The following is a 20,759-nucleotide window of genomic DNA, read 5'->3' as shown; positions in this document are numbered from 1 at the left end:
ATGTGGGGCAGGGGGGAGGGGAGCAGTGACAGGAAGCTGCAGTGCAGCTTCGCAGACACAGCCGACCCTGAGACCAGGTGCGTGAGCAGCGGGGCTGGAGAAGGGCTGGGGTCTGCCCTGCCAGCCGGCCCCACAGTGTGGGGTGGGGGTCTACCCTGCCAGCCGGCCCCATAGCGCGGGGTGGGGGTCTGCCCTGCCAGCCGGCCCCATAGCGCGGGGTGGGGGTCTGCCCTGCCAGCCGGCCCCATAGTGCGGGGGGGGGGGGGGGGCTGTACCTCTAGCTGGCCCCATAGCATGGCGTGGGGCTGTCCCTTTAGCCAGCCCCATAGCGGGGGGTGGGTCTGGCCCTCTAGCCGGCCCCATAACGCGGGGTGGGGCTGTCCCTGTTAGCTGGCCCCATAGCGTGTGGTGGGGGCTGTCCCTCTGGCCGGCCCCATAGCGTGGGGTGGGGCCTGTCTCTGCCTGTCCCACAGTTTGGGGAGGACTGTCTCCGCCAGGGTGGCCCACAGCCCAAGGGGGCCCTGTCGCTGTCCCACATCGGGTGTGGTGGGAGGCTGCGTCACAGGGCTGAGGCTACACTGGCCAGGAGAGGTTCAGTGGCAGCTCAGTGGGGCAGCAGCCAGAGCCTGGGGGGCATAGGGGTCAGACCAGGGACTCGCCCCATGGAGATCCGGCCCTACTGCCAACCCCAGAGTTGGGCTGATGCGGAAGAGATCCCACGTAAACCAGGGCACCCCTGGAGGGAGCGTCTGTCAGTGTCCACCAACGCCCATTGTGTTCATGTGTTACAGGGTGAGGGGCGCAGTGCCGCAGGGTGTGGAGAGGGGTGTGATGGGGTTCAGGGGTCCCCAGGCTCTGCACCGTCCGCAGGCAGGAGTGACTCTCACTCAGCAGGACAGCGGGTTTATTAGCCGACAGGACACAGCGTCGTACAGAGGAGTCAGTGCAGCCGGCAGAGACAGCCAGTCCCACCCATGCTGGGGAGAGGAGGCCCCGAGGGGCCCCCAGAGCTGGGGCCTGGCCCCCTCCTTTGTCTCTCTCTCTCCCAGCCCAGACTCACTGCTCCCAACTCCCAGTTCCAATTCAAAACCCTCCGGCTCCACCTCCCCCTTTGTGTGCAGCACAAAGGTGTCACCTGGGCGCCAGGTTACCCCAGCAGAAGCCCCCCCACCCTCTGTGAGGTACACACACAAACACACACACACCCCCCACTAGAGCACAGGCCACAGTGCAGCAGGGTGTGGAGGGGTGCAGTGGGGAAGCCATGGGGCACAGTGCAGCAGGGTGCGGAGTGGGGCAGGCCACACGGCACAGTGCAGCAGGTACGGAGGGGTCTAGTGGGGCAGCCATGGGGCACAGTGCAGCAGTGTGTTGACGGGTGGAGTGGGGCAGGACATGGGGCGCAGTGCAGCAGGATGTGGAGGCATGCAGTGGGACAGGCCATGGGGCACAGTGCCACAGGGTGCAGAGGGGCGCAGTGGGGAGGCCACGGGGCGCAGTGCGGCAGGGTGCAGAGGGGCGCAGTGGGGAGGCCACAGGGCGCAGTGCCACAGGGTGCAGAGGGGCACAGTGGGGAGGCCACGGGGCGCAGTGCCACAGGGTGCAGAGGGGCGCAGTGGGGAGGCCACAGGGCGCAGTGCGGCAGGGTGCGGAGGGGCGCAGTGGGGAGGCCACGGGGCGCAGTGCGGCAGGGTGCGGAGGGGCGCAATGGGGAGGCCACGGGGCGCAGTGCGGCAGGGTGCGGAGGGGCGCAGTGGGGAGGCCACGGGGCGCAGTGCGGCAGGGTGCGGAGGGGCGCAGTGGGGAGGCCACGGGGCGCAGTGCGGCAGGGTGCGGAGGGGCGCAGTGGGGATGGCACAGCTGCAGGCCGTGGGCAGTGGCTGTAGCTGGGGATCGGGAATGGGGGGGCTGGGTGCTGTACCAGCTGCAGTCCGTGGGCAGTGGCTGTACCTGGGGGGTCAGGGCTGGGGGGCTGGGTGCTGTACCAGCTGCAGGCCGTGGGCCGTGGCTGTAGCTGGGGGTCAGGGCTGGGGGGCTGGGTGCTGTACCAGCTGCAGTCCGTGGGCAGTGGCTGTACCTGGGGGGTCAGGGCTGGGGGGCTGGGTGCTTTGCCGGCTGCAGGCCGTGGGCAGTGGCTGTAGCTGGGGGTCAGGGCTGGGGAGGCTGGGTGCTGTGCTCCCTGGGTGGCCGTGTCCCTCTGTGTGGGCAGGACCCCACAGGCTGGGCCGGGGGCAGCGCCCCAGGTGCTCCCCACGGCTGGCAGTACCCCGACCGTGCCCCATCTCTCCCCACAGAGCTGCCCATGGCCAAGATGGAGGGCCCGGCCAGCGCCTGGCTTGGGGTCTGGGGGCTTGTCCCCCTGGGGGGCTGCCTGCTGCTCTGTGGGCTCTGCAGGAGAAGTGAGTGAGGGGCACAGGGCCGGGAGGCTGGCAGTGGGGCTGGCGGTGGGTTAGGTACTGGTGTGGGGAGGGGCAGGGCAGGGTGAGCCATCGCTGGGTAATGAGGTGACAGAGCTGATCCATCCCCCTCAGAGCCACTCACCTGCCCCCCAGCAGGTTCTCAGGCTCGGTAAGTGCCCCCCAGACCTGCCCTCTCCCCTGGTGTGCTGCCCCTCTAGACCCCCCACCCCCAAAGCTGCCCCCACCCCACGGATGTCCTGCCCCTCTCCCTTCCATCCCCATCCGCTTCTTCTCCCCCATGACACTGCCTCTGCCCTCCCCACCCTCACCCCATTGTGCCCCCCTCCCGCTGCCCCCTCCTCACTGTGCATTGCAGGGCCTCGCCGCTGGAGCTGGGCTCTCGCTACATCTCAGGTGAGTCCTGGGAGCTGCCCCACCCCGTCCCTGGGGGCAGAGCCCCTGCCCAGCTCACCCTTCTGTCCTCCCAGATCCTACTACTGCCACCAGCAGCGTCGCCCGCCCTCAGCCACCCACCGGCCCCCGCAGCACGGACAGTGAGTACCCGGCCGGCAGGGTGGGGGCGGGCTGCACTCTGAGCGCGGGGCTGCCAGGGGCGGGAGGGGTCACTGCGGCCTGGCCCCAGCCTGAATGTTACCAGTGTGGCAGGCGGGCAGACGGCCTGGCACCCGGACGGCCCAGAGAGCCCGGCCCAGCGCGTGTCCCCTGCCTGGCGCTTGGTCCCCGTCCCGTCTGCGTGCCCAGCTCGTCTGGAACCACCCTGGTGGGGCAGCTTCCCAACCCTGCACCCGGTCTGCGCCTGGCCTCTGCCGCCAGGCAGCGCTGGCACCACCCCGTGCGTCCTGGGTCCCAGCCTCTCTCCCCTCTCCCTAGACGAGGACAAAGATGAAGATGAAGATGAAGACGACGACGACTTCCAGTATCGTAAGTGCTGCAGCAACAGGCGGAGATCGAACGCCCTGGTAACCCTGTGCCACATGGCACCTTCTCGGGGCGCGACGGCATCTCACACCTGCCCTGCGCCCCCAGGCGCGCAGCCCCCGTCGCCCCTGCCCTGCCCCAGACACACAGCCCTCATCACCCCCGCCCTGCCCTGCCCTGCCCCAGACACGCACCCCCATCGCCCCTGCCCTGCCCTGCCCTGCGCTCCCCCAGATGCGCAGCCCCCATCGCCCCCGCCCTGCCCTGCCCTGCCCCAGACACACACCCCCATCGCCCCCGCCCTGCCCCTGCCCTGCCCCAGACACACACCCCCATCACCCCTGCCCTGCCCTGCCCTGCGCTCCCCCAGACGCGCAGCCCCATCGCCCCCGCCCTGCCCTGCCCTGCCCCAGACACACACCCCCATCACCCCTGCCCTGCCCTGCCCTGCGCTCCCCCAGATGCGCAGCCCCATCACCCCTGCCCTGCCCTGCCCTGCCCCAGACACACACCCCCATCGCCCCTGCCCTGCCCCTGCCCTGCCCCAGACACACACCCCCATCGCCCCTGCCCTGCCCTGCCCTGCGCTCCCCCAGACGCGCAGCCCCATCACCCCTGCCCTGCCCTGCCCCAGACACACACCCCCATCGCCCCTGCCCTGCCCCTGCCCTGCCCCAGACACACACCCCCATCGCCCCTGCCCTGCCCTGCCCTGCGCTCCCCCAGACGCGCAGCCCCATCACCCCTGCCCTGCCCTGCCCTGCCCCAGACACACACCCCCATCGCCCCTGCCCTGCCCCTGCTCACCCCCAGACACACACCCCCATCAACCCTGCCCTGCCCTGCCCTGCCCCAGACACACACCACCATCGCCCCTGCCCTGCCCTGCCCTGCGCTCCCCCAGACGCGCAGCCCCCATCGCCCCTGCCCTGCCCCCGCTCACCCCCAGACACACACCCCCATCGCCCCTGCCCTGCCCTGCCCTGCCCCGCCCCACACACACACCCCCATCGCCCCTGCCCTGCCCCCGCTCACCCCCCAGACACACACCCCCATCGCCCCTGCCCTGCCCCCGCTCACCCCCAGACGCGCAGCCCCCATCGCCCCTGCCCTGCCCCCGCTCACCCCCAGACACACACCCCCATCGCCCCCGCCCTGCCCTGCCCTGCCCCAGACACACACCCCGATCGCCCCTGCCCTGCCCCTGCTCACCCCCAGACACACACCCCCATCGCCCCTGCCCTGCCCTGCCCTGCGCTCCCCCAGACGCGCAGCCCCCATCGCCCCTGCCCTGCCCTGCCCTGCGCTCCCCCAGACGCGCAGCCCCCATCGCCCCTGCCCTGCCCCCGCTCACCCCCAGACACACACCCCCATCGCCCCCGCCCTGCCCTGCCCCAGACACACACCCCCATCGCCCCTGCCCTGCCCTGCCCTGCCCCAGACACACACCCCCATTGCCCCTGCCCTGCCCTGCTCACCCCCAGACACACACGCCCATCACCCCTGCCCTGCCCTGCTCACCCCCAGACACACACCCCCATCGCCCCTGCCCTGCCCCCGCTCACCCCCCAGACACACACCCCCATCGCCCCTGCCCTGCCCTGCTCACCCCCAGACACACACCCCCATCGCCCCTGCCCTGCCCTGCTCACCCCCAGACACACACCCCCATCGCCCCTGCCCTGCCCTGCCCTGCCCCAGACACACACCCCCATCGCCCCTGCCCTGCCCTGCTCACCCCCAGACACACACCCCCATCGCCCCTGCCCTGCCCTGCTCACCCCCAGACACACACCCCCATCACCCCTGCCCTGCCCTGCCCTGCCCCAGACACACACCCCCATCGCCCCTGCCCTGCCCTGCCCTGCCCCAGACACACACCCCCATCGCCCCTGCCCTGCCCTGCCCTGCCCCAGACACACACCCCCATCGCCCCCGCCCTGCCCTGCCCTGCTCACCCCCCAGACACACACCCCCATCGCCCCTGCCCTGCCCTGCCCTGCCCCAGACACACACCCCCATCGCCCCCGCCCTGCCCTGCCCTGCCCCAGACACACACCCCCATCACCCCGCCCTGCCCCTGCTCACCCCGCAGACACACACCCGCATCGCCCCTGCCCTGCCCTGCCCTGCTCTGCCCCAGACACACACCCCCATCGCCCCTGCCCTGCCCCTGCTCACCCCCAGACACACCCCCCCATCACCGTGCCCTGCCCTGCCCTGCCCTGCCCCAGACACACACCCCAATCGCCCCTGCCCTGCCCTGCCCCAGACACACACCCCCATCGCCCCTGCCCTGCCCCTGCTCACCCCCAGACACACAGCCCCCATCGCCCCTGCCCTGCCCCTGCTCACCCCCAGACACACACCCCCATCGCCCCTGCCCTGCCCCTGCTCACCCCCCAGACACACACCCCCATCACCCCTGCCCTGCCCTGCCCTGCCCCAGACACACACCCCCATTGCCCCTGCCCTGCCCCAGACACACACCCCCATCACCCCTGCCCTGCCCTGCCCTGCTCACCCCCCAGACACACACCCCCATCGCCCCTGCCCTGCCCTGCCCTGCCCTGCCCCAGACACACACCCCAATCGCCCCTGCCCTGCCCTGCCCCAGACACACACCCCCATCACCCCTGCCCTGCCCCTGCTCACCCCCAGACACACACCCCCATCGCCCCTGCCCTGCCCTGCCCTGCCCCAGACACACACCCCCATCACCCCTGCCCTGCCCTGCCCTGCTCACCCCCCAGACACACACCCCCATCGCCCCTGCCCTGCCCTGCCCTGCCCCAGACACACACCCCCATCACCCCTGCCCTGCCCTGCCCTGCCCCAGACACACACCCCCATCGCCCCTGCCCTGCCCTGCTCACCCCCCAGACACACACCCCCATCACCCCTGCCCTGCCCTGCTCACCCCCAGACACACACCCCCATCACCCCTGCCCTGCCCTGCCCTGCCCCAGACACACACCCCCATCACCCCTGCCCTGCCCTGCCCTGCCCCTGCTCACCCCCCAGACACACACCCCCATCGCCCCTGCCCTGCCCTGCTCACCCCCAGACACACACCCCCATCGCCCCTGCCCTGCCCTGCCCTGCCCCAGACACACACCCCCATCGCCCCTGCCCTGCCCTGCTCACCCCCAGACACACACCCCCATCGCCCCTGCCCTGCCCTGCCCTGCCCCTGCTCACCCCCCAGACACACACCCCCATCGCCCCTGCCCTGCCCTGCTCACCCCCAGACACACACCCCCATCGCCCCTGCCCTGCCCTGCTCACCCCCAGACACACACCCCCATCGCCCCTGCCCTGCCCTGCCCTGCCCCAGACACACACCCCCATCGCCCCTGCCCTGCCCTGCCCTGCCCCAGACACACACCCCCATCGCCCCTGCCCTGCCCTGCCCTGCCTCAGACACACCCCCCCATCGCCCCGCCCTGCCCTGCCCTGCCCCAGACACACACCCCCATCGCCCCTGCCCTGCCCTGCCCTGCTCCAGACACACACCCCCATCGCCCCTGCCCTGCCCTGCTCACCCCCAGACACACACCCCCATCACCCCTGCCCTGCCCTGCTCACCCCCAGACACACACCCCCATCGCCCCTGCCCTGCCCTGCTCACCCCCAGACACACACCCCCATCGCCCCTACCCTGCCCTGCTCACCCCCAGACACACACCCCCATCGCCCCTGCCCTGCCCTGCCCTGCCCCAGACACACACCCCCATCGCCCCTGCCCTGCCCTGCCCTGCCCCAGACACACACCCCCATCACCCCTGCCCTGCCCTGCCCTGCCCTGCCCTGCCCCAGACACACACCCCCATCGCCCCTGCCCTGCCCTGCCCTGCCCCAGACACACACCCCCATCACCCCTGCCCTGCCCTGCCCTGCCCCAGACACACACCCCCATCACCCCTGCCCTGCCCTGCTCACCCCCAGACACACACCCCCATCGCCCCTGCCCTGCCCTGCCCCAGACACACACCCCCATCACCCCTGCCCTGCCCTGCTCACCCCCAGACACACACCCCCATCGCCCCTGCCCTGCCCTGCTCACCCCCAGACACACACCCCCATCGCCCCTACCCTGCCCTGCTCACCCCCAGACACACACCCCCATCGCCCCTGCCCTGCCCTGCTCACCCCCAGACACACACCCCCATCGCCCCTGCCCTGCCCTGCCCTGCCCCAGACACACACCCCCATCACCCCTGCCCTGCCCTGCCCACCCCCAGACACACACCCCCATCGCCCCTGCCCTGCCCTGCCCTGCCCCAGACACACACCCCCATCACCCCTGCCCTGCCCTGCTCACCCCCAGACACACACCCCCATCGCCCCTGCCCTGCCCTGCTCACCCCCAGACACACACCCCCATCGCCCCTGCCCTGCCCTGCTCACCCCCAGACACACACCCCCATCGCCCCTGCCCTGCCCTGCCCTGCCCCAGACACACACCCCCATCACCCCTGCCCTGCCCTGCCCACCCCCAGACACACACCCCCATCGCCCCTGCCCTGCCCTGCCCTGCCCCAGACACACACCCCCATCACCCCTGCCCTGCCCCTGCTCACCCCCAGACACACACCCCCATCGCCCCTGCCCTGCCCTGCCCTGCCCCAGACACACACCCCCATCACCCCTGCCCTGCCCCTGCTCACCCCCAGACACACACCCCCATCGCCCCGCCCTGCCCTGCCCTGCCCCAGACACACACCCCCATCACCCCTGCCCTGCCCTGCTCACCCCCAGACACACACCCCCATCGCCCCTGCCCTGCCCTGCTCACCCCCAGACACACACCCCCATCGCCCCTGCCCTGCCCTGCCCCAGACACACACCCCCATCGCCCCTGCCCTGCCCTGCTCACACCCAGACACACACCCCCATCGCCCCTGCCCTGCCCTGCCCTGCCCCAGACACACACCCCCATCGCCCCTGCCCTGCCCTGCCCTGCCCCAGACACACACCCCCATCACCCCTGCCCTGCCCTGCCCTGCCCCAGACACACACCCCCATCGCCCCTGCCCTGCCCTGCCCTGCCCCAGACACACCCCCCCATTGCCCCTGCCCTGCCCTGCCCTTTATTCCCCCAGTCCCCCCGAGCACTCGCCTGAAGCCCACCGCGGCCCCTCGCTGCGTGCACCCGTCAGTACTGCTGCCTCTGACAGTTTCCCGCCGCGGCTGCCCCCAGTGGGACTCGGTGCGGGGGCGTCACCATCTCCCGTCTTTGTCCTCACAGCTCCGGCTGCCTGCCCAGAGTCGCTGCAGACCCCGCCGTAGGTGTCTCCCCGCGTCCTGCGCTGGGTCCCCTCTGGGCAGCTGCCTGCCCTGGGACAGCGAGCGGGGCTCCACGCCTAGGGGCTAGTGGGGCGGGCTCCCAGGAGCAGGGGGCCCAGGGTGGGGAGGGGCGGAGGGCTCCCAGGAGTGGGAGTTCGGGGTTGGGGGTTTGGGCCCGGGCCGGGACAGGGTGGGGAGCGGGGGTTTGGGGTGGGGGGGTTTGGGCCCAGGGCGGAGCAGGGCGGGGAGCGGGGGGTTGCAGGTTCGGGGTTTGGGCCCAGGGCGGGTAGTGGGGGTTCGGGGCAGGGGGGTTTCGGGCCCAGGGCGGGGAGCGGGGGTTTGGGGCGGGGGGTTCGGGCTCCGGGAGGAGCAGGGCAGGGAGCGGGGGTTCGGGGTGGGGGGTTTGGGCCCAGGGCGGAGCAGGACGGGGAGCGGGGGTTCGGGGTTTGGGCCCAGGGTGGGGAGTGGGGGTTCAGGGCGGGGGGGGTTCGGGCACAGGGCAGGGAGCGGGGGTTCGGGCCGGGGGGTTCAGGCCCAGGGCGGAGCAGGGCAGGACGCGGGGGTTCGGGGCGGGGGGTTCGGGCCCCGGGCGGAGCAGAGCGGGGAGCGGGGGTTCCGGGTTCGGGGTTTGGGCCCAGGGCAGGGCGCGGGGGTTCGGGCCCCGGGCAGAGCAGGGCGGGGAGCGGGGGTTCGGGGCGGGGGGTTTGGGCCCAGGGCGGAGCAGGACGGGGAGCGGGGGTTCGGGGTTTGGGCCCAGGGTTGGGAGTGGGGGTTCAGGGCGGGGGGGTGTTTCGGGCCCAGGGCAGGGTGCAGGGGTTCGGGGCGGGGGGTTCGGGCCCCGGGCGGAGCAGGGCGGGGAGCGGGGGTTCAGGGTTTGGGCCCAGGGTGGGGAGTGGGGGTTCAGGGCGGGGGGGTTTCGGGCCCAGGGCAGGGCGCGGGGGTTCGGGGTGGGGGGTTCGGGCCCCGGGCGGAGCAGGGCGGGGAGCAGGGGTTCCGGGTTCGGGGTTTGGGCCCAGGGCAGGGCGCGGGGGTTCGGGGCGGGGGGTTTGGGCCCCGGGCGGAGCAGGGCGGGGAGCGGGGGGTTGCAGGTTCGGGGTTTGGGCCCAGGGCGGGGCGCGGGGGTTCGGGGCGGGGGGTTCGGGCCCCGGGCGGAGCAGGGCGGGGAGCAGGGGTTCCGGGTTCGGGGTTTGGGCCCAGGGCGGGGTGCGGGGGTTCAGGGCAGGGGGTTTGGGCCCCGGGCGGAGCAGGGTGGGGAGCGGGGGTTCGGGGTTTGGGCCCAGGGTGGGGCGCGGGGGTTCGGGGCGGGGGGTTCGGGCCCAGGGTGGGGAGTGGGGGTTTGGGGCGGGGGGGGTTTCGGGCCCTGGGCGGAGTAGGGCGGGGAGTGGGGGGTCGGGGCGGGGGGTTTGGGCCCCGGGCTGGGGCAGGGCGGGTAGCGGGGTTTTGGGTCGGGGGTTCGGGGCGGGGGGTTCAGGTCAGGGGTTCGGGGCGGGGGTCTCCGGACGAGGAGGGGGTCCTGGCTGCAGAGCAGGGCTTAGACCCACTGTTCCTTCCTCCCACAGGGTGTCTGAGCCCCGCCCGCTGGCCCAGGAGTCTGGCACTGGTGCGTGGGTGGGAACGCGGACCTCCGCCCTGCGGGGTGTGGGGCAGTCCCTGCTCTGCACCCCGTGCCCCCCAGCTGCCCCGCCCTCCCCACCCATCCCCCCCAACTGCCCCGGCCTCCCCACCCATCCCCTCCCCGTGCCCCCCAACTGCCCTGCCCTCCCCACCCATCCCCCCCAACTGCCCCGGCCTCCCCACCCATACCCTCCCCGTGCCCCCCAACTGCCCCACCCTCCGCTACCCATCCCCTCACCCCGCCCTCCAACTGCCCTGCCCCTCCCACCCTCCCCGTGCCCCCCAAGTGCCCCGCCCCTCCTGCCTCTCCCCTCCTGCCCCTTCCCGTGCCCCCAACTGCCCTGCCCTCCCATTCCCATTCCCTCACCTGCCCCACCCTCCCCACCCATCCCCTCCCAGTGCCCCCAACTGCCCCACCCACCCATCCCCTCCCCCTCACTGCTACGTCCCACCCTCCCCTCCCCTCCCGTGCCCACCCGTGTCTCTAACCCCCCTGTCTCTCAGCAGACGGGGACAGCCACGGGAGCTACGTGAACCTCCGTGAGTGCTGGGGGGGCCGGGCACGGGGGGGGCACCGCACCCCAAGTCCTGGCACGCGGCCGGCCGGGCACGGGGGAGCCTGCAAGGGCGCTGTAGAGGGGACGGGAGGGGAGGGGCAGGGGGTGGGGCTCTCTGACCCCCGTGGGGCTGGCACCTCAGGCCGGCTCTGCCCCCCGTGGGGCTGGCACCTCAGGCCGGCTCTCCCCACAGGCTCGCAGGAGGAGTATGAGAATGTGGAGCGAACCGAGCGCACAAGTGAGCGAGATGCGAACTGCGGCGCCCTGCCCCACTGCTCTGCTCCCCACAGACACCCTGCCCCTTGCCCTGTCCCACAGAGACCCTGCCCCACTGCCCTGCCCCACAGAGACCCTGCCCCACTGCCCCGCCCCACTGCTCTGCTCCCCACAGAGACCCTGCCCCTTGCCCTGTCCCACAGAGGCCCTGCCCCACTGCCCTGCCCCACGGAGACCCTGCCCCACTGCCCTGCCCCACTGCTCTGCTCCCCACAGAGACCCTGCCCCCTGCCCTGCCCCACAGAGACCCTGCCCCACTGCCCCGCCCCACTGCTCTGCTCCCCACAGAGACCCTGCCCCCTGCCCTGTCCCACAGAGACCCTGCCCCACTGCCCTGCCCCACAGAGACCCTGCCCCACTGCCCCGCCCCACTGCTCTGCTCCCCACAGAGACCCTGCCCCTTGCCCTGTCCCACAGAGACCCTGCCCCACTGCCCTGCCCCACAGAGACCCTGCCCCACTGCCCCGCCCCACTGCCCTGTCCCACAGAGACCCTGCCCCACTGCCCTGCCCCACAGAGACCCTGCCCCACTGCCCCGCCCCACTGCTCTGCTCCCCACAGAGACCCTGCCCCCTGCCCTGTCCCACAGAGACCCTGCCCCACTGCCCTGCCCCACAGAGACCCTGCCCCACTGCCCCGCCCCACTGCTCTGCTCCCCACAGAGACCCTGCCCCCTGCCCTGTCCCACAGAGACCCTGCCCCACTGCCCTGCCCCACTGCTCTGCTCCCCACAGAGACCCTGCCCCACTGCCCTGCCCCACTGCTCTGCTCCCCACAGAGACCCTGCCCCTTGCCCTGCCCCACTGCCCTGCCCCACAGAGACCCTGCCCCACTGCCCCGCCCCACTGCTCTGCTCCCCACAGAGACCCTGCCCCCTGCCCTGTCCCACAGAGACCCTGCCCCACTGCCCTGCCCCACAAAGACCCTGCCCCACTGCCCCGCCCCACTGCTCTGCTCCCCACAGAGACCCTGCCCCCTGCCCTGTCCCACAGAGACCCTGCCCCACTGCCCTGCCCCACTGCTCTGCTCCCCACAGAGACCCTGCCCCCTGCCCTGCCCCACAGAGACCCTGCCCCACTGCCCCGCCCCACTGCTCTGCTCCCCACAGAGACCCTGCCCCCTGCCCTGTCCCACAGAGACCCTGCCCCACTGCCCTGCCCCACTGCTCTGCTCCCCACAGAGACCCTGCCCCTTGCCCTGCCCCACTGCCCTGCCCCACAGAGACCCTGCCCCACTGCCCCGCCCCACTGCTCTGCTCCCCACAGAGACCCTGCCCCCTGCCCTGTCCCACAGAGACCCTGCCCCACTGCCCTGCCCCACAAAGACCCTGCCCCACTGCCCCGCCCCACTGCTCTGCTCCCCACAGAGACCCTGCCCCCTGCCCTGTCTCACAGAGACCCTGCCCCACTGCCCTGCCCCACAGAGACCCTGCCCCACTGCCCCGCCCCACTGCTCTGCTCCCCACAGAGACCCTGCCCCTTGCCCTGTCCCACAGAGACCCTGCCCCACTGCCCCGCCCCACTGCCCTGTCCCACAGAGACCCTGCCCCACTGCCCTGCCCCACAGAGACCCTGCCCCACTGCCCCGCCCCACTGCTCTGCTCCCCACAGAGACCCTGCCCCCTGCCCTGTCCCACAGAGACCCTGCCCCACTGCCCTGCCCCACAGAGACCCTGCCCCACTGCCCCGCCCCACTGCTCTGCTCCCCACAGAGACCCTGCCCCCTGCCCTGTCCCACAGAGACCCTGCCCCACTGCCCTGCCCCACTGCCCTGCCCCACTGCTCTGCTCCCCACAGAGACCCTGCCCCACTGCCCTGCCCCACAGAGACCCTGCCCCACTGCCCCGCCCCACTGCTCTGCTCCCCACAGAGACCCTGCCCCGTGCCCTGTCCCACAGAGACCCTGCCCCACTGCCCTGCCCCACAAAGACCCTGCCCCACTGCCCCGCCCCACTGCTCTGCTCCCCACAGAGACCCTGCCCCCTGCCCTGTCCCACAGAGACCCTGCCCCACTGCCCTGCCCCACTGCTCTGCTCCCCACAGAGACCCTGCCCCCTGCCCTGCCCCACAGAGACCCTGCCCCACTGCTCTGCTCCCCACAGAGACCCTGCCCCCTGCCCTGTCCCACAGAGACCCTGCCCCACTGCCCTGCCCCACTGCTCTGCTCCCCACAGAGACCCTGCCCCTTGCCCTGCCCCACTGCCCTGCCCCACAGAGACCCTGCCCCACTGCCCCGCCCCACTGCTCTGCTCCCCACAGAGACCCTGCCCCCTGCCCTGTCCCACAGAGACCCTGCCCCACTGCCCTGCCCCACAAAGACCCTGCCCCACTGCCCCGCCCCACTGCTCTGCTCCCCACAGAGACCCTGCCCCCTGCCCTGCCCCACAGAGACCCTGCCCCACTGCCCCGCCCCACTGCTCTGCTCCCCACAGAGACCCTGCCCCCTGCCCTGCCCCACAGAGACCCTGCCCCACTGCCCCGCCCCACTGCTCTGCTCCCCACAGAGACCCTGCCCCACTGCCCTGCCCCACAGAGACCCTGCCCCACTGCCCCGCCCCACTGCTCTGCTCCCCACAGAGACCCTGCCCCCTGCCCTGTCCCACAGAGACCCTGCCCCACTGCCCTGTCCCACTGCTCTGCTCCCCACAGAGACCCTGCCCCACTGCCCTGCCCCACTGCTCTGCTCCCCACAGAGACCCTGCCCCTTGCCCTGCCCCACTGCCCTGCCCCACAGAGACCCTGCCCCACTGCCCCGCCCCACTGCTCTGCTCCCCACAGAGACCCTGCCCCACTGCCCTGCCCCACAGAGACCCTGCCCCACTGCCCCGCCCCACTGCTCTGCTCCCCACAGAGACCCTGCCCCCTGCCCTGTCCCACAGAGACCCTGCCCCACTGCCCTGCCCCACTGCTCTGCTCCCCACAGAGACCCTGCCCCCTGCCCTGTCCCACAGAGACCCTGCCCCACTGCCCTGCCCCACAAAGACCCTGCCCCACTGCCCCGCCCCACTGCTCTGCTCCCCACAGAGACCCTGCCCCCTGCCCTGTCCCACAGAGACCCTGCCCCACTGCCCTGCCCCACAGAGACCCTGCCCCACTGCCCCGCCCCACTGCTCTGCTCCCCACAGAGACCCTGCCCCTTGCCCTGTCCCACAGAGACCCTGCCCCACTGCTCTGCTCCCCACAGAGACCCTGCCCCACTGCCCTGCCTCACTGCCCTGCCCCACTGCTCTGCTCCCCACAGAGACCCTGCCCCCTGCCCTGTCCCACAGAGACCCTGCCCCACTTCCCTGCCCCACTGCTCTGCTCCCCACAGAGACCCTGCCCCCTGCCCTGCCCCACAGAGACCCTGCCCCACTGCCCCGCCCCACTGCTCTGCTCCCCACAGAGACCCTGCCCCACTGCCCTGCCCCACAGAGACCCTGCCCCACTGCCCCGCCCCACTGCTCTGCTCCCCACAGAGACCCTGCCCCCTGCCCTGTCCCACAGAGACCCTGCCCCACTGCCCTGCCCCACTGCTCTGCTCCCCACAGAGACCCTGCTCCACTGCCCTGCCCCACTGCTCTGCTCCCCACAGAGACCCTGCCCCCTGCCCTGTCCCACAGAGACCCTGCCCCACTGCCCTGCCCCACAAAGACCCTGCCCCACTGCCCCGCCCCACTGCTCTGCTCCCCACAGAGACCCTGCCCCCTGCCCTGTCCCACAGAGACCCTGCCCCACTGCTCTGCTCCCCACAGAGACCCTGCCCCACTTCCCTGCCCCACTGCTCTGCTCCCCACAGATACCCTGCCCCTTGCCCTGTCCCACAGAGACCCTGCCCCACTGCCCTGCTCCCCACAGAGACCCTGCCCCACTGCCCTGCCCCACTGCTCTGCTTCCCACAGAGACCCTGCCCCCTGCCCTGTCACACAGAGACCCTGCCCCACTGCCCTGCCTCACTGCCCTGTCCTAGCGCTCTGCCCCCCACAGAAACCCTGCCCCACTGCCCTGCCCCACTGCTCTGCCCCCACAGACACCCTGCCCACTGCCCTACCTCCACAGACACCCTGCCCACACAGAGATCCTGCCCTCCTGTCCTGCCCCACTACCCTGCCCCCCAGAGACCCTGCCCCACTGTCCTGCTTCCCCACAGAGACCCTGCCCCTGTCCTGCTCCCTCACAGAGACCCTGCCCCGCCTGCTTGCCCACAGAGACCCTGCCCCACAGAGACCCTGCCCCACTGCCCTGCCCCCACAGAGACCCTGCCTCTGTAATGTGGGAGGTGTTCCTGGGCACGGCCGAGAGGCCAAACCAGGGCAAACTGCTTCACGCAGGGCCACTGCCAGCCCCAGGCTGGGGCCCTCCGCTGTAAGGCACCAAGCCCCTCACACGGGCACCTCCGCGGGCACCTGGCCAGCCAGGAGTCACAGCAGCCGTTCCCTCACCACTCCAGCCCCCTGGTGTCGCAGCCAGTCCCCTCCCTAGCCAGAGGAGAGGTTACGAAAACCACTCGCACCAGATCCCCAGAGGTGCTTCCAGCCCCACAGGCCCGGCTGGGTCAGTGTGCACCTCCGATCTCACCCCAGGGGCACGCTGGGCCCGTCCTTTGGCAGCTAACAGCTAGCGGGCTACTAAGAAAAGAGAGAGCGAGCAGCTGAAGGGTACAATTGTTAAAGCACTCGACTTCCATAGGCCAGTCACACAGGTCTGGGTGCAGGCTGCAGCAGGTGGAACGGCCGCTCTCTGACCCGTCTCTGGAGTACGTCCTCTGCTGGGACGGGTCAGCGACCCTCCCGGCCCAGCTCATAGCAGAGATGTTCCCCGCACACGTGATGAGCTGGAGCGAAGGCAAACGGGAGGGCCCCCTGTGATGGGGTTCTGGGGTCCCCCAAGCTCTGCACCCCGGCCGTAGGCAGGAGAGTCTCTCACTTAGCAGCAGGACAGCGGGTTTATTAGCCGACAGGACACAGCATCGTACAGAGGAGTCAGTGCAGCCGGCAGAGACAGCCAGTCCCATCCATGTTGGGGAGAGGAGGCCCCGAAGGGCCCCCAGAGCTGGGGCCTGGCCCCCTCCTTTGTCTTTCTCTCCCTCAGCCCAGACTAACTGCTTCCAACTCCCAGTTCCAATTCAAACCCCTCAGGCTTCACCTCCTCCTTTGTCTGCAGTACAAAGGTGTTACCTGGTTGTCAGGGTTACCCTCAGCAGGAGCCCCCCACCCTGTGTGAGCCACACACACACACACACACAGGTATCCCCCACTCCGTCACACCCCCTTACGCCCTTGCCCAGGCGGGGGGACTCCGGGAAGCACGGCTGAGCTGAAGCCTGTCACATGGGCAGCTCGCCTGCCCATGTCCTTTTTGGGCAGTCAGCCATGGCCTGTCTGCTGGCGAGCACCGTCCCAGCCAGACTCCTCAGGGCCGCGGGCACCCGATGAGGTCCTGCCCTGCCGTGTGCGGCCTCGCCTGCCTGGAGCAGTCCCGGGCACCGCAGGGCTCGCGACAGGCTGTGCCGTGCTCCCTGAGACGCGTTCGTGGGCCAGGCCCTCTTCTTCGCACCTGCAGCTTCGGGGGCCGCCCCGCCCCCCGTGGCCTCGTCAGCCAGCGCATAGTGGAGTTGTCTCCCATTGGGTATGGGACTGTGGCTGGGTTGTGGTGATGCAGACTAATGGGGCTACCTCTGGGGGCCGTTCCCAGCGGGGCGCCAGGCCTCCTCTTGTCCCCAGAGACTAACGTGTCAATCGCAGCCCGGACGTGCAGCGCCCCATATGCAAATGGCACAGACCTCTGAGCAGCGTGAACAGGCCCAGTGATTCGCCAGCTCCCAGCAGACACCCCGCTCGGCCGGAGCCCTGCTGCAGACCTGGGCCGGTGCTTGCAGTATTGGTTCTCACGTTAATTTTAAAAGCCAATCACCGTCCCATACACAGACCCTGCCCCACACAACCCCGCCCCTCCCCTGCCCCCCACATGCCATGACCAAGCCCTCTTCCCAGCCCACAGCATCTCACCCACTTCTCCGCCTTGTGCTTTGCAGGTGCAGCAGAGAAGGACAAGGAGTACCTGTGAGTGGGGTTTTGGGGGGGCTGCAGGGTTGGGGCACAGGATGAGCCAGGGGCTCTCAGAGCCCTGGGGTGTGCTCAGGGCCAGAGCCCTTCCTGAGCACATTCCCTGGTGGGTAAGGGGGGGCTGCCCCACACCCCCACACCCTCTGCTCCCCACATCCGCAGGATGCTGCTTCCATCGGCCGCCCACAGGCCCAGAGCTCCGCAGCAGAAAGGCCCCCGTCACCAGGAGGGTAAGTGCAGTGGGGCGCCAGGCTCCCTCCAGTGTGTGTGTGCGCGCATGCATTTTGCCTGCATGATATGTGAGGGTCTGTGTTGTGATGTGCATGTATTTGTGTGTGCAGTGTACACACGCCTGTGTGTGTTTGTTACGCTTACGAGCTGCACCTGGGCTCTTCCTCAGGGGAGAAGCAGTTAGTCTGTGCTCTCAGACACCCACCCACACACCCTCCCAGTCGATATTCCCGCTCTGTCGCTCGCTTTCAATAGTCGGCCAAGCCAATGCTGGACGGGGCTGGCCTGGGACCTTGCTTCGTCAGCCAGGGCGGAGAGCCCAGTGGATGGGGCTGACGGACCCAAACCCTGGGCAGAGCCGTGCCATCCTAGGGCTGTTTTCGTGCCCTGGGATGGGTGGGGTTTGCACCGTTGGGGAGCGCTCTTTGCTCAAGACCCTTCTCATCACTTGTCCCCTCCTGCTGCTTTGAGCGCTGCTTCCTCCTCCTGCCTCAGCAGTGAGCCCCTTCTCGCCCCGGGGTCTGCCCAGGTCCCTCCCTGCCCCAGCTGGTGAGGGGCTCACACACGTCCCACTCGTGCGACGGGGCGGTCACGAGCAGCGTTGGACAGAACTGTCGAGTTAGTTTTAGTTCACCCTCAGCTACAGGTAAACAATTCCCACGTAGGCCTAGATCCCAGCCTCGGCTGGAGTGGGCGCTAACGGAAGGAGAACGTGCTAGTGCCCCTAGGCTGGGGGCGCCTTCCCCCCGGCGAGGAACCCCCAGGTGGCAGGCTCTTGGGTTGGCAGGCTCCCTGTGGGGGCAGCGGGGGTGGTTCCTGAGCTCTGCTGCTGGCAGCCGGGCTGGGGTCCTGTGTTCATGCCCCTTCGGCCCAGAGGAGTGCAACTCTGGCCCTGGCCCTGGCCCTCAGTACCTGCGCTCCGTCAGCTGGCACCAGGTGACTCCGCCCTGCCAGCGTGAGCACAGGTGTTGGTTTCACGCGCATGTACAAGGGTGACTACACAAGGACGGGGCAGTGGGTGTGCGTTGCTCCAGCCTGTGCCTGGCTCTCCCGGCTCACCCGCAGGCCCCCCCCTCTCCCCACAGGTGAAGACGTTTCCTACGTGAACATGGAGGACAAGGAGCCGAAACCCTGTGAGAGCTCTCGCCCCCACCCTGTGCCATTGCCTCTCCACGCCCCCGGGTTCCCGGCCACTGTCTGGCCTGGGGGGTGCCCTGCCCCCAGTGCCATCAGCCCCGCTCTTGCTGCTGGGCTGTGGCAGCCGAAGCCCACCCCGCCCGTGTCCCCAGGCAGATGGCACACAGAGCTCCTGCGCCTCTCTGCCAGGCTGCGTGTGGGCACACCGTTCTCTCCCTCGCAGCTGCGCTGGACATGCAGAAGGCCGACTATGACTACGTCAACGTGCCGTAGCGCCGCAGGGATGGGGACCAGACGCCTCCCCCTCTTCCCCCGTCGGGACCCACCCACGCGCCCTACTTCCCACAGCCCCAGCCCGTGGGAGCCAGTCCCCCCCGCCGGCTTGGCTTGGCCAGCGTGGCCCCTTGCAGCTGAGGCGTTGCGGAGGCCATGGGTGGGAGGGGCCGAGGCTGGGACGAGACCCCTCGTCTCCCCCACGCCGAGCTCTGCCACAGCCTTGCCCCTTGCTTGGGGGCTTGTAAATACTTTGTGTGTAATAAACTTTGGGGGAACCAGGAGGCCACCCCAGCCCACCCTGCCTTCAGACCCTGCCTGTCTGCCCGGGGCCAAGGGGTGTGCGTACCTGGGGGTGTGAGCTGCCCCGATGGCGTCTGTCTCAGCTACGGCGTTCCCACCCTCAGCCAAGGGGAGGGAAGCCGACTTGCCTTATGCCTGGGGTGGCCCTGCTCTGCTCCCCTGCTCTTCAGCCCCCAGCATGGACCCCCAGGGTCATCTCCCCAACGCCCATTGCCCCAGAACCCTGCCTCATGGTTATGCCTCTTTCCCACCTCTTGACTCCCAGTTTCCCCACTGCCCCCCAGCCCCTCCCTGGTGGGCTCCCGCCTCGTGCTCCCACACGCCTTTGGGCTCTGCCCTTGGAAAATCCAGCCTGGGCAGGAGCACAAGGCCGGAACCTGCCAGGAGGGGCTGGGGATGTCAGGCTCAGGGGGCTGCCGGCAGGGACACGGGTGTGATGGAGTGGGGGATACCTGCGTGTGTGTGAGTGGCTCACAGAGGGTGTGGGGCTCCTGCTGAGGGTAACCCTGACAACCAGGTAACACCTTTGTACTGCAGACAAAGGAGGAGGTGGAGCCTGAGGGGTTTAAATTGGAACTGGGAGTTGGAAGCAGTGAGTCTGGGCTGAGGGAGAGAGAGACAAAGGAGGGGGCCAGGCCCTGGCTATGGGGGCCCCTCGGGGCCTCCTCTCCCCAACATGGATTGAACTGGCTGTCTCTGCCTGCTGTACTGACTCCTCTGTATGATGCTGTGTCCTGTTGGCTAATAAACCTGCTGTTTTCCTGCTGAGTGAGAGACTCTCCTGCCTGCGGACAGGGTGCAGAGCTTGGGGGACCCCAGAACCCCATCACACTGGTGTCAGAAGTGGGATGTTCTGCACCCCGATGATGGAGCATCCAGCAGTAAGTGACCGGGGCCCTGGAAGAAGTGGGGCCTGCGAGACCCAGGTGTGCTGAAAGGCAGTGAGGTGCAGTCCCCAAGGCGGAGGGGCCTGCGGCCGAACCCAAGCAACTGCGGTTGTGGTCCTCGAGAGGGGGTGTCACACCCGAGGAGGGGTTACTCCTGGGAATCTGTTGGAGTCGGTCCCAGAGGGTGGAGGGGCCAAGAGCCCAACCCCCAGGAACAAGTGACCCCTGAGAAGGCTGACGCTAAATGAGTCCTTCCCAAGACAGGGTGCTCATGGTCCCTGAGAGCGGGTGTCACACTGAAGAAGGGGTTCCGCTGGGAGTCTGTTGGAGTCGGTCCCAGAGGGCGGAGGGGCCTATGGCCTAACCCCGGGCAGCTTGTGACCCGCAAGAAGCCTGGCACACTGAAGGGATTCTTCCAGGAATCGTGGGGTGCAGAGGGCATCAACCTGAGAGCCTGCAACCACGCTGATCAACTCCGCTGTAAAGTGGCAGCACCTGAAAACCGAATCGAGATTAAAAAAGCTGGACAAGGCAGCATGGATGTGCAGTGGCGAAGCTGAGGGCTGGGGAGAATCCTGCAGAGGTGAGCCCGAATCGGGGCAGGGAACCCTGGACTGCCTGGAGCTCTAAACCGAGTGGCCTGCCGCAGCTCAAGGAGGGAAGGAGCGATTCCAACCCATCATCTACTAGTGGCCAAGACAGACCTGCGAAGAGTTTTCCAGGCCTGGGCCGAGGAAGGTGCCTGTGTGTCTGTGCAGGAAAGCAGCTTGTCCACTGGGAATGGCAAGTTGTCTGTGAGAGAAGCTGCTTC

The 20,759-nt window shown here is 70.1% G+C and overlaps 1 protein-coding gene across 1 annotated transcript; it reads left to right on the top strand.

Annotated features, from left to right (window-relative positions):
* Positions 1 to 19,615, top strand: LOC142015221 (uncharacterized). Its single transcript, XM_074998637.1, has 13 exons — positions 1 to 77; positions 2,295 to 2,399; positions 2,776 to 2,813; positions 2,888 to 2,953; positions 3,291 to 3,341; positions 8,590 to 8,626; positions 10,187 to 10,227; positions 10,749 to 10,781; positions 10,992 to 11,036; positions 17,087 to 17,114; positions 17,280 to 17,347; positions 18,434 to 18,481; positions 18,709 to 19,615. Exons 1-13 carry the CDS (start codon positions 1 to 3, stop codon positions 18,756 to 18,758), a joined length of 687 nt encoding a protein of 228 aa, XP_074854738.1. The 3' UTR covers positions 18,759 to 19,615.
* Positions 19,616 to 20,759: the final 1,144 nt, after the last annotated feature.

The sequence above is a fragment of the Carettochelys insculpta genome, chromosome 6 (assembly GCF_033958435.1).
Source record: "Carettochelys insculpta isolate YL-2023 chromosome 6, ASM3395843v1, whole genome shotgun sequence".
Lineage (NCBI taxonomy): Eukaryota > Metazoa > Chordata > Testudines > Carettochelyidae > Carettochelys > Carettochelys insculpta.
Note: the sequence above shows the minus strand (reverse complement) of the source record. Positions and strands in the feature narration are given on the sequence as shown.

Excerpts from the sequence above, each read along its gene's own strand:
- LOC142015221 (XM_074998637.1), top strand. The coding sequence starts at position 1 with ATGTGGGGCAGGGGGGAGGGGAGCAGTGACAGGAAGCTGCAGTGCAGC. Across the intron at positions 8,627-10,186 it reads GAGTCGCTGCAGACCCCGCC|GGTGTCTGAGCCCCGCCCGC; the intron begins GTAGGTGTCTCC and ends TTCCTCCCACAG. Across the intron at positions 18,482-18,708 it reads GGACAAGGAGCCGAAACCCT|CTGCGCTGGACATGCAGAAG; the intron begins GTGAGAGCTCTC and ends TCTCCCTCGCAG.